At 36.2% G+C, this 12,159-nt stretch overlaps 1 protein-coding gene across 3 annotated transcripts in view; it reads left to right on the top strand.

Annotated features, from left to right (window-relative positions):
• The window catches only part of TTC26 (tetratricopeptide repeat domain 26), a 68,198-nt gene that overhangs the window by 26,535 nt on the left and 29,504 nt on the right, over positions 1 to 12,159 (top strand). For all 3 annotated transcript variants that reach the window (XM_032275851.1, XM_032275853.1, XM_032275852.1), the window contains one exon: positions 8,106 to 8,180. In XM_032275851.1, the coding sequence (XP_032131742.1) occupies positions 8,106 to 8,180 (75 nt within the window). The remainder of the gene's footprint in view (positions 1 to 8,105; positions 8,181 to 12,159) is intronic.

The raw sequence follows: 12,159 nt of genomic DNA, 5'->3' as shown, positions 1-12,159 counted from the left end.
GTGTGTGTGTGTGTGTGTGTGTGTGTGTATTCCATATATATATCATATATATATATATGGAATCATATATATATATCATATACATATATATATGTATATATATCATATACATCTATATGTATGTATATACATCATATACATATATATATGGAATCATATCATATTTGATCTTTATGATTGGCACCTTTTACTTAGTGTAACGTTTACAAGGTTCATCATGTTGTAGCATATATCAGTATTTCATTCATTTTTATGATCAAATAATATTTTGTTTTATGGATATACCACTTTTAGTTTTTTCCATTCATCAGTTGATAGGCACATGTTGTTTCTACCTTTTGCCTATTACGAATGCTGCTGCCATAAACATTATACTTGTGTAAGTTTTTGTTTGTATGTATGTTTTCAGTTCTCTTGGGTTTATACCTAGGAGTGGAATCTCTGGGTCATACTGTAACTCTCTATTTAATTGTCTGGGGAACTGCCAGACTGTTCCAAAGTAACTACACCATTTTACATTCCCACCAGCGGAACGTAAGCCTTTTGATTTCTTTGTGGCCTTGCCAGCAGTTGTTAATCGTCTTTTTGACTCTAGCCATTCTAGAGGTGTGAAGTGGAATCTTGTGGTTTCTATTTGCATTTCCCTGGTGATTAATGATGTTGAACATTGTTTCGTGTGCTTGTTGTCCATTTGCATATCTTTTTTGTAGAAATGTTAATTCAAATTTGTTGCCCATTTTTAAAATAACTTATTGCCTTATTGTTTTTTTTATTATTGAGTTGCAAATGTTCTTTATATATTCTAGGTACAGCCCCTTATCAGATACATGAATTGCAAATATTTTCTCCTATCCTATAGATTGTCTTTTCATTCTCTTAATAGTGTTTTTTATTTTTTATTTTTGAAGCATTTGTGCCTCAAAGTTTTTAATTTTGGTGAAGTCAAAGTTTTCTTTTTCCTGTAGTTCCTTGTGCTTTGGTATTATATCTAAAAATCCATTGCCAAGTCCATGGTTTTGAAGATTTACCCCTGTGTTTTCTACTAAGAGTTTTATAATCTTAGCTTTTAGGTCTCTGATCCTTTTTGAATTAATATTTGTAAATGGCATGAGTTAAAAGTCCAACTTTATTCTTTTGCATGTGAATAGCCAGTTACTCCAGCACTATTTGTTGAAGAGACTATTCTTTCACCCTTTGAATGGTCTTGGCACCCTTGTTGAAAATCACTTTACCATAGACACATGGATTCATTTCTTCTGGACTCAGCTCTCTACCATTGGTCTGTAGGTCTATCCTCACATTGATACCACACTATCTTCCTTACTTACAGCAAGTTTTGAGATCAGGAAGTATGAGGCCTCCTAATTTGTTATGTTTCCCAAGATTGTTTTGGTTACTCTGATCTCTTGCAATTCAATATGAATTTTAGAATCAGCTTGTCAATTCCTACAGAGAACCCAGATTGGATTCTAATAGGGATTGCATTGGCTTTAAATATCAGTTGGGGATTAATGACATTAAGCCTTTACATTCATACACATGGAATGTTTTTCCATTTATTTAGGTGTTTTGAAATTTCCTTCAACAATATTTGGTGGTTTTTATGGGACAAGTTTTACATTTCTTTTGTTAAATTTATTACTATTTATTCTTTTTGATGCTATTGTAAATTAACTTGTTCCCTTAATTTCATTTTTGAATTGTTCATTGCAAGAGAATATAAGTACTACTGATTTTTGTATTTATCATGTATCCTGAAATCTTGCTGAACTCACTTATTAGCTTTCTTGCAGATTTTGGGGAGGATTTTCTATAAATAAGATTACACTTGTGAATCAGGATAGTTTTACTGCTACATTTACATCCTGGATGCCTCTTCTTTCTTCTTCTTGTCTAATTGTCCTGGCTAGAACCTTCAGTACAGTGTTGAATAGAAGTGCTGAGAGCAGACATCCTTGTCTTGTTCCTGATCATAAATGGAAAGCATCCAGTATTTCACTGTGAAGTATGATGTTAGTTGTGGGTTTTTTGTAAATGTTCTTTCTTGGGTGGGGGAACTTCCAAATGTTTTTATCATGAAAGTGGGTTAAATGGAACTGCTTTTTCTGTGGCTACTGAGATGATAATTTAGTTTTTGGTTTTTATTCTATTGGTATATTAATTGATTTTTGAATATTAAATCGCCCTTGTAATTCTTGGGATAAAAATCTCACTTTGTCATCGTGAATAATCTTTTTAATATATTACAGGATTCCATTTGCTAAGGGTTTTTCTGGAGGATTTTGTGTCCATATTCAAAAAGATATTGGTCATTTTCTTCTCTTGTAATTTTTTTCTGGTTTTGGTATCAGGGTAATACTAGCTACATAGTATAAGGGGAAAAGTTCCCTCTTTGGTGTTTTGAAAGAGTTTGTGAAGAATTGGTATTAACTCTTCTATAAGTGGTGTAATTAAGCAGTGAAGCCATCTGGGCCTGGGTTTTTTATTTTGATGTAATTTTAAAATTACTATGAATCCAATTTAGTTAGGAATTGCATTGACTCTAAAGATAAGTTTAGGAATTAATGCTATCTTAATGACGTTAAGTCATTCAGTCTATGCACATCCATTCATGATGTATGTCTGCTAAAGGTATTTCTTCTTGAGTCAGTTTTGATAGTTTATGTCTTTCTAAGAATTTGTCCCTTTCACTTAAATTATCAAATATATTGGCATATAATTGTGCCACAGTATTCCTCTGCAATCCCTTTTATTTCTCTAAGATGAGTAGTATTGTTCTTTCTTTCATTTCTGATTCTAGTAAATTGAATTTGTTGGAGTTCCTTTTTCTTGGTCAATCTAGCTAAAAGTTTTCTTAATCTTTTTAAGTGACCAGCTTTTGGTTTCATTGATTTTCTCCATTCCCTTGTCTGTTTAATTGATTTCTGCTCTAATCTTTATTTTTCCCTTCCTCTGTTTGCTTTATGTTTAGTTTGCTCTTTTTTTAAGGTTAGGTTATTAATTTGTGGTCTTTATTTTCTTTTTTAAATATAGGCATTTACAACTATAAAATTACCTCTAAGCACTGCTTTAACTGCATCCCATAAGTTTTCTTATATTGTATCTTTATCTCAAAGTATTTTCTTTTTTTTTTTTTTTTTTTTTTTGAGACGGAGTTTCACTCATGTTACCCAGGCTGGAGTGCAATGGTGCGATCTCAGCTCACCGCAACCTCCGCCTCCTGGGTTCAGGCAATTCTCCTGCCTCAGCCTCCTGAGTAGCTGGGATTACAGGCACGCGCCACCATGCCCAGCTAATTTTTTGTATTTTTAGTAGAGACGGGGTTTCACCATGTTGACCAGGATGGTCTCGATCTCTTGACCTCGTGATCCACCCGCCTCGGCCTCCCAAAGTGCTGGGATTACAGGCTTGAGCCACCGCGCCCGGCCTCAAAGTATTTTCTAATTTTGTTTTTGGTTTCTTCTACCCATTTGTTATTTAAGGTATGTTGTTTATTTCCTAATTTTCTTTTATATTTAAGTACATATTCTACATGGAATTGATTTTTGTGTAGACTGAGAGGCAGAGGTCAAATTTTATTTTTTTTCCCCTAAGAATAACTAATTGTTTGAGACGATTTATTGAAAGATCAATCTTTTCCTGCTATTCGGCCACCTTTGGAAAATAATTCCAGTGTTTAGATATGTCTGCTTTTGAATTCTGTATTCTGTTGATCTATTTGTGTATCCCTGCTCTCAATACCACACTGCCTTAATTACTACAGATTTGTAATAAAGTTTCATATGCAGTGGGTCTAGCAAGTTCTGCCATCTTATTGGTGTTCTTTAAGGGTGTCTTGGAGATTTTTGTCTCTTTATCTTTCATTATGAATTCTAAAACAAGCCCGCCAAATCCAAACACAAAAACAAACTTGTCAGGATTTTAATTGTGTTGCTTTAAATTCATGGATGAGTTGGGAGATAATTGACATTTTTATATTAAGTCTTTAAAAACATGAGTGTGGTATCTTTCTTCATTTATTTAAATCTTTGATTTCTTTCTTTCTTTTTTTTTTTTTTTTGAGATGAAGTTTCACTCTTGTTGCCCAGGCTGGAGTGCAGTGGCGTGATTGATCTTGGCTCACTGCAAATTCCACCTCCTGGGTTCAAGCAATTCTCCTGCCTTAGCCTCCTGAGTAGCTGGGATTACAGACATCTGCCACCATACCGAGCCAATCTTTTGTACTTTTAGTAGAGCTGGGTTTTCACCATGTTGGCCAGGCTGGTCTTGAACTCTTGACCTCAGATGATCCACCTGCCTTGGCCTCCCAAAGTCCTGGGATTACAGGCATGAGCCACCGCACCCAGCCAGATCTTTAATTTATTTCACTCAGGTTTTGCGATTTTTTTCTGTTGTATTGGTCTTTTTTTTTCTTTTTTTTGAGACAAACTCTGTCTCTGTCACCCAGGCTAGATGAAGTGCCATGGCTGGATCATGGCTTACTATAACCTCTACCTTCCAGGCTTGAGTGATCTTTGCGCCTCAGCCTCTCAAGTAGCTGGGACTACAGGTGCGTGCCACTGTGCCCAGCAAATTTTTAAAAAATTTTAAGATAGAGACAAGTTTCACTACATCGCCCAGGTTGGTCTTGAGCTCCTGGGCTCAGATCTGCCTGCCTTAGCCTCCCAAAGTGCTGAGATTATAGGCAGAAGCCACCATGCCTGGCCTTTGTATTGGTCTTTTTACGTGTTTTGTTAGATTTGTTTCTAGGAATTTGGTATTATGTATGCCATTGTAAGTGGTATCTTATTTGAAATTTCATTTTTTAACTCTGTAGTGATGCAGAACTACAATAGATTTTTTTTTCAATTTAAAACCAGTCACTGTTTATTAACTGACCAGTGACAAAAATAATCACAGTGAACACCATAGTTCATCCTTCTGCTAAGCCTGTTGATCTGGTCTTCCCTGTTGCCAGCATCTCCACCTTCTACCAAGTGGGTGATATTTCTCATCATTCCACCTCAGGGAGAAGATAATTTGAAGGGCCACAGGAAGTTGTTTGCTTCTTTGAAGTGTTTTCCAATAGTGTAGATCTCATGAATCTGATCTTGCATGCAGATGATGCCATATTTACCAAGAGATCAAGCAGTCAGAGTGTTATTTGTGAAGGCAATCTGCTTCTTCCTGATTTTACCACAGCTATGCTTGTACATCACTTCATTAATTGACCTCAGGTTTGGATACTTCCATGTAATGTATGCTTTTACAGTCCTCACCATGTTAACTGAAGGCTTCTTGAGCTTAACAAAGGTACCATGGAAGATTTGGCAAAGGCAAGGCTTCAGACCACTGGGCCCACACCATTACCCCTGATTCTGGTACATATAGTTCTTGTCAGGTTTTGGTGCAAAGGTTATCTCAAAGGAAAATAAATGAATTGAAGCAGGTACCATATGTTTCTATTTTCTGGAAGAGTTTGTATAAGATTGGCTTTTTTTTTTTCTTAAATGTTTGGTAGAACTTATTGTTAAAACTGTCTGGGTTTGGAAGGTTTCAGATTGCTTAATTCAGTTCCCTTAGTGGTTATAGGACTATGCGTGTTTTCTGTTTCTTCTTGTGTTATTTTTGGTAAGTTGAATTTTTCTAAAAATTTGATAAATTTATTTACATTTTCACATTTTTGTAGTCTTTTTTAAAAACCAACTGTGGTTTTTAATCCTATAACTTTTTAAAATTAATTTATATACAAGGGGTCCCCAAAAAGTTCAGAGAAAATACATATTATGAAAAAACTGGTGGGGCGCAGTGGTTCATGCCTGTAATCCCAGGACTTTGGGAGGCAGAGGTGGGTGGATCACGAGGTCAAGAGATCGAGACCATCCTGGCCAACATGGTGAAACCCCATCTCTACTAAAAAATACAAAAAAAAAAAAAAAAATTAGCTGGCCGTGGTGGTGTGCACCTGTAGTCCTGGCTACTTAGGAGGCTGAGGCAGGAGAATTGCTTGAACCTAGGAGGCGGAGATTGCAGTGAGCTGAGATTGCACCACTGCACTCCAGCCTGGCGCCTGGCGACAGACCAAGACTCCGTCTCGGGGAAAAAAAAAAATACTGTGCATGGATTTCAGTTTTTTTCTCCACCAAAATAAACTCATACTAATTTATTAAAACATGTCTGGACAGGATCTAGTTTGAGGCACTAAGAAGGATAAGACATCAGTTTCAAAAGAGCCCCTATCAGAAAAGCATGAATTCTGCTAAAATTATAGCAAGAGCAAACATCAGAGTTATGGCCTGGGTGTGGTGGTTCATGCCTGTAATCCCAGTACTGGGAGGCCAAGGTTGGAGGATTGCTTGAGCCCAGGAGTTTGAGACCAGCCTGGGCAACGTAGCAAGACCCCATCTCTACAAAAAATAAAAATAATTAGTTGGGTGTGGTGTTGCATGCCTGTTATCCCAGGGTCTTGGAAGGTTAAGGTGGAGGAGTGCTTGAGCCCAGGAGGTCAAGGCTGCAGTGAGCCATGATCACGCCACTGCATTCTAACCTGGGTGATAGAGTGAGACAGTTTCTCAAAAAAAAAAAACCACACACACACACACACACACAAACGAAATTGTCAGCATCATTGTATTGTGATCTGAGTTTAATAATTTACATTTCTTAAGCTTTTTTGTGTGTGTTTGATTCTGTTTTTTCTTCTTTCTCCTGGTTCTCCCTCATGGAGTCCAGTTTCTGTACATAACCAGTACATCAGGTTATGTTTGTATGCTGGACACAGTATTTTTAAAAATGCTTATAGAAATAATTTAAAATCTGCAAGGAAGGTACTGTCCTTTCTAAATGATATGCATTTGCTCTGCCAGATGAGTACGAGGACTATAAATCTGAGACCACCTTAGACCAAACTTAGGCTTGAGATTCCTGGAACTGCTCATAGGATTCTCACTGGGCTGTCATTCTGCACAAGGGATAGTCGAGTTCCATTTTATCCTTCTTCTGCCAGCGTAGCTCTTTGGTAGTTCCTGCTGATTGTGGAAAGGGTCTTTCACTAGACTTTCCACCTTGTGCTGGCACTGGGCTTTGTTTTTTGTCCTTGTTGCTTGAGACAATGTGGTCTCAAAATAGATCGAATGCAGATATAGATATGCCAGTCTATCTATCTTCCGTTAAGTCAGACATTAGAGGTTTGCAAAAAATGTAAAACAGTAATATTTTTCTCACTAAATTTTTGATTTGATAAATACATTTATTTAAAGTAAAAATTATGTATTTCAATGTGTAGTGGGTTTATTATTATTTTTAAACTTTTAAAAAATTTTAATGTTTTTATTTGCAGTAATGACAAGTTGCTCTGAAATTGAGATGAAATGTTAATTCCACCATATTTTAAGGCATATGATTCCTACCATTTTCAATGAATTGAATACTTAAAAATTTCTGTTTTAATTTCTACTATGATAAATATTGACGGCTATAACCCATATAAACAAAAATTGAGATCCTTTATAGAGTATAAAAGGGATCTAAAGATCAAAAAACTTGAAAACTGATATAGCCTAGTATTACCCAAAACTTTGGAATTGTACTGTAGACAAGAGAAGAGTGATTAATAAAAACAATGCTGAGCAGACATGCATTCTTAACTATGAGATCAGGCAGAATGAGTTTGTGGTAGTTAGTAAAGAACAATCCAGAATTTAATGATTTTATCTAGAAAAGCTTAGCAACCCACTAATAGAAATATAAAGAGAATGAAAGGAAGATTTCTCAAAATCTCCTTTCAGATTAAAGAATCAACCTTAGTTCTTAAAGGCTTAGCTCCTTAATCACCTTTGACACTGAAAGAAAAAACTAACTCTAGGAATCTTCAGACTTGAGTACCCCAGTTTTCAAACTTGCTGCTTAGTATAAGTTTCAAGTTACTTAACTTTTATAAGCCTCATTGTTTTCATTTATTATTGCCCTCATTTGAAAATGTGGGCAATAATAATTACATTGACCTAGAGACATGAGGATCAAATGAAATAGTTAAATTATTTGCAAATTATAAATCATTGTGTAAATATGTGATATAAGAATGATACACTTGTCATTTTCATAAGCCTTTCTTTTTTAAATTTCAGGCAGAACTCAAAAGCTTGATGGACAATGCTTCTTCATCCTTCGAATTTGCTAAAGAACTCATCAGGCACAATCTGGTGAATAACGGTTTCCCATCTTGACTGACTTCAGTCCTACTCTGTTTTGGTATATCACAGCAATTAGAAAGATGAATAAAAGGAGATGCCCCAGCAAATAATGCTTTACTCCAAGGGAATGCCTTCTTACTATGGAGGAGATAAGTTTTAAAATATTAGTTTGTTTCCTTAAGGAAATCCTTGTTGGGAGAACAGGAATATATATAATATTTGGAAAGAAGCACAAGGCAGTGTAGATCCAAGTGTTTGTTTTTTTGGGAAAGACAAAGGAACATATCCCCCTGTGGATTAAAATAAATTGGAAATATTTTTGCATCTTTGAAGGATGGCTGAGATTTAGAGGGTTCATTCTATTCAAGGATGTGGAGATAGAATGAGGCTGACATATGTAAAAGATTGTGAGCAGATCGATTTTACTGAAACAGTAAATTTGTACTGGGGAATAGCAGACACTTAAGTTGGATGTGTGGTTGGGTTTAGGACTAGATTCTGATTCTATTGACTCACGTAATAGAATGAGGTGCAGAAAAGCTGCTCTCAATTTAGATACCTGGGATCACTGGGCAAATCATCAAATACTACTGTCTGATATTCTTCATCCAAAAGTGGCAATAATAATAACTATGCTTTTTCCTTCTGATTCTCTATTCCTTTTTGTAGTACAAATTCCTCCAGTAAACCACAGCTGTTTTAGACTCTCCCCTTCTCTTTATCTCCAATATCTATTCAGTTACTAAATCCTATTCTCTTCTTGTTGTCAATGTCTTATATTTACTCCCTTTCTTCTCTAATTCAGGCCTCTATCATAGATACAGTTTTATTTGGATAGTTTCTTCTATGAGTTTCTGCATCTAATCTTTTAACTTCAAATCTAGTTTATAAGTTGAAGCCAGATTAATTTTTGTGAAGAATTATGGGTTATATAGTAGCCCGGAATTTAAGCTTGGGGAAAGATAAAGGCTTGAGAATAGATTTAGGAGTTATTGTGAGAGTCTTGACAAATTAATATGGAAGTTTTCCAATTGCTGAAGTGAAATAAATCATGTAGAAAGGATTAAAAATAGAAAAATATGGTTCCAAAACAACATCTGTATTTCTCGGACTGGAGGAAGGAGTATTAGCAAATGAGACAAGGAAGGACAGAGAAGCAGCAGCTAGATAATGTAATGTCATCTACAACTACACATTTTAATCACCTGGGAGGCTTTTGAAATTCATGATGCATGGGCTCCTTATTTAATGGTTGCTCTAGAGCCCAGCTATCAGTATCTTTTTTAAGCATCCCAGGTGGATACAGCTAAGATAAAGAACCACTGTATGGACCAGGTGCAGTGGCTCACACCTGTAATCCCAGTACTTTGGGAGGCTGAGGCAGGTAGATTACTTGAGGTCAGGAGTTCGAGACCAACCTGACCAACATGGAGAAAACCCCATCTCTACTAAAAATACAAAAATTAGCCGGGCATGGTGGCACATGCCTATTATCCCAGCTACTCAGGAGGCTGAGGCAGGAGACTTGCTTGAACCCGGGACGTGGAGGTTGTGGTGAGCTGAGATCATGCCATTGCACTCCAGCCTGGGTAAAAAGAGCAAAACTCCATCTCAAAAAAAAAAAAAAGAACCACTATATGAATATATGACTAAACAGAACATATGAAATAGGGATAATTCTTGAAGAGTGGGATTTTAAAAAGAAGTAAGAATATGGAAATTTTTATGTCATAATACTGTATTTAAGTTTTTTCTAATAAACACATATTTTATGAATTTTTTTTTTTTTGAGATAGTCTCACTCTTTTGCCCAGGCTGGAGAGCAATGGTGCAATCTTGGCTCACTACAACCTCCACCTCCTGGGTTCAAGCACTTCTCCCTCAGCCTCCTGAGTAGCTGGGATTACAGGTGCGTGCCACCACGCCCAGCTAATTTTTGTATTTTTAGTAGAGACAAGGTTTCACCATGTAGGTCAGGCTGGTCTTGAACTCCTGACCTCGTGATGCCCCCGCTTCGGCCTCCCAAAGTCCTGGGATTACAGGCATAAGCCACCGTGCCTGGCCACTCTTATAATTTTTTAACCTGAAAAATAATGGCAATATAAATGCTTGTTAAAAAACATCAACTTTTGATGTTTTTGATGTTAGATTTGAGGTCAAAATCAAGTTCTACCGTGTACTAGCTTTGTAACTTTGGATAAGTCACTTAACATTGCTGAGTCTCAGTGTTCTCATGTGGAACAGGGAAAATGAAAGTACTTATCTTGCATTTTTGTGAGGATTAAGTGAGGTAATATGTGTAAGGGGCTTCACACAGTATGCATTTAGAAAATGGCATTGTTATTCTTACTGTCATCTTGTAGGCATCAGTGTCAAAACTGCAGACACGTCATGGAGGAAGAGGACAGAAAAGTCCCTTGAATTTGGCTAAAGAGATTAATTTGTGACTTGTGAGAGTAAGTTTATTAGTATGCTGAGAGCAGAAGCCAATGTTTTGAGAGGTTGAGTGAGAGGATGAGAAGAAAGCAGAAGCAGTAAGCCACACACTTTTGAAGTGTGGCACTGAAAAAGAGAAAAATAGGGCACTATCCAGAGGAAACAATGCAGCCAAGGGGAAGATTTTTCAAGAGAACAAAAGCCCCTTGTATGTTTACAGTTGAGAAGTAGGACCAGGGCTTTGGGAAGATTGAAGATACAGTGATTAATGGAGAAAAGAGGTCCAGATGGAGTTAGAAGTCGTGGGATCAGGAAGACAGGTAAATGAATTAGTCTTGGCAAAAGAAGGGAATATCTCAAAGAGGAACCGAAAAAGATCACCAAACAGATATTTTGGGATAGAGAGAAGAAACTATGTAGTTCATGTGGGGTGACCTTGCTTTCTGTACATTTATTTATGAAACAATTTGCTATATTCCAGACAGTATGCTAAGCTCTAGAAATACAACAGTACACAAAATAAATTGTCCTTTCATGGTTGAATTTTTTTGTTTTGGTTTTTTAGCTTTTCTTTGTAACATTTATTATCATCTGATAACATATTTATTTGTTTGCTTTTTGGAGGTCTGTCCCCACTTGAATAGTCCCTATGGTGACAGGGGAGTGACCTGTTCCTGCTATAACCCCCGTGCTGGTTACAGTAATGGGCATGTAGTACACACTATTAATTCAATGAAATATTGAAATATGTGCTACACATTTAGCCCACTTTAACTCATTTAATCCTCATAAGAACCCTAAAGGTAGGCATTACTAATGCCATTTAGAGATGAGGAAGCAGGCTCAAAAAGGTTGTATAAATTCCTTCAGGGAGTTTTTGATGTAGAATGTCTATCTAGAAAAGAGTTTTATTAGTTATTGGGTACTTTAAGAGTTTTCTGCAGTTCTTATGAAGAGGAAAAAAGATGTACACAATAAGGGTTATGATTTCATTCTATTTCTTATAGTTATTTTGTTTTTAAAATTTAAATTTTTGTGGGTATACAGGAGGCATATATTGCTATAATTTAGATCATGGCTTGCTTTCAATGAGATCAAGGTCATATGTATACAGAGAGCTTCAAAAATATGTTCGTCCTTTCAAAAAATAACTGAGTGCACTATACTAGCCACAGTTCTAGGGACTGGGAGTACACAGTAAATGCAAAGGTCCTTGCCATATTGTGGTGGACGTAACAGATAAACAGATAACGAAATACACAATAAAATAAAAATATAAGTGCTATGAATAAAAATAAAGAAGGGCAAGACTATAGAGACTGATAATGGAGGTAGGTTTTATATAGGTTTAAAAGTAAAATGTTTAATTATGACAGGGCTGTTAAGAAGGATCAAAAGCAGAGAGGAAGGAAAAGAAGAGAGAAGGTAAGAAGCATAGGGATTAGGTAGTCAGTAATAAATCCAGCCAATAATAAAAGTTCTCAATGTATCAACTGGTTCCCACAGCTATTTTAGTCAAATATCATGAACCCAGTTATATGTGGCAGCTCCT

Source organism: Sapajus apella, unplaced genomic scaffold (assembly GCF_009761245.1).
Source record: "Sapajus apella isolate SASKATOON/1434 unplaced genomic scaffold, GSC_monkey_1.0 scaffold7, whole genome shotgun sequence".
NCBI lineage: Eukaryota > Metazoa > Chordata > Mammalia > Primates > Cebidae > Sapajus > Sapajus apella.
The sequence above is the reverse complement of the archived record's forward strand: the minus strand, read 5'-3'. Positions and strand labels throughout refer to the sequence as shown.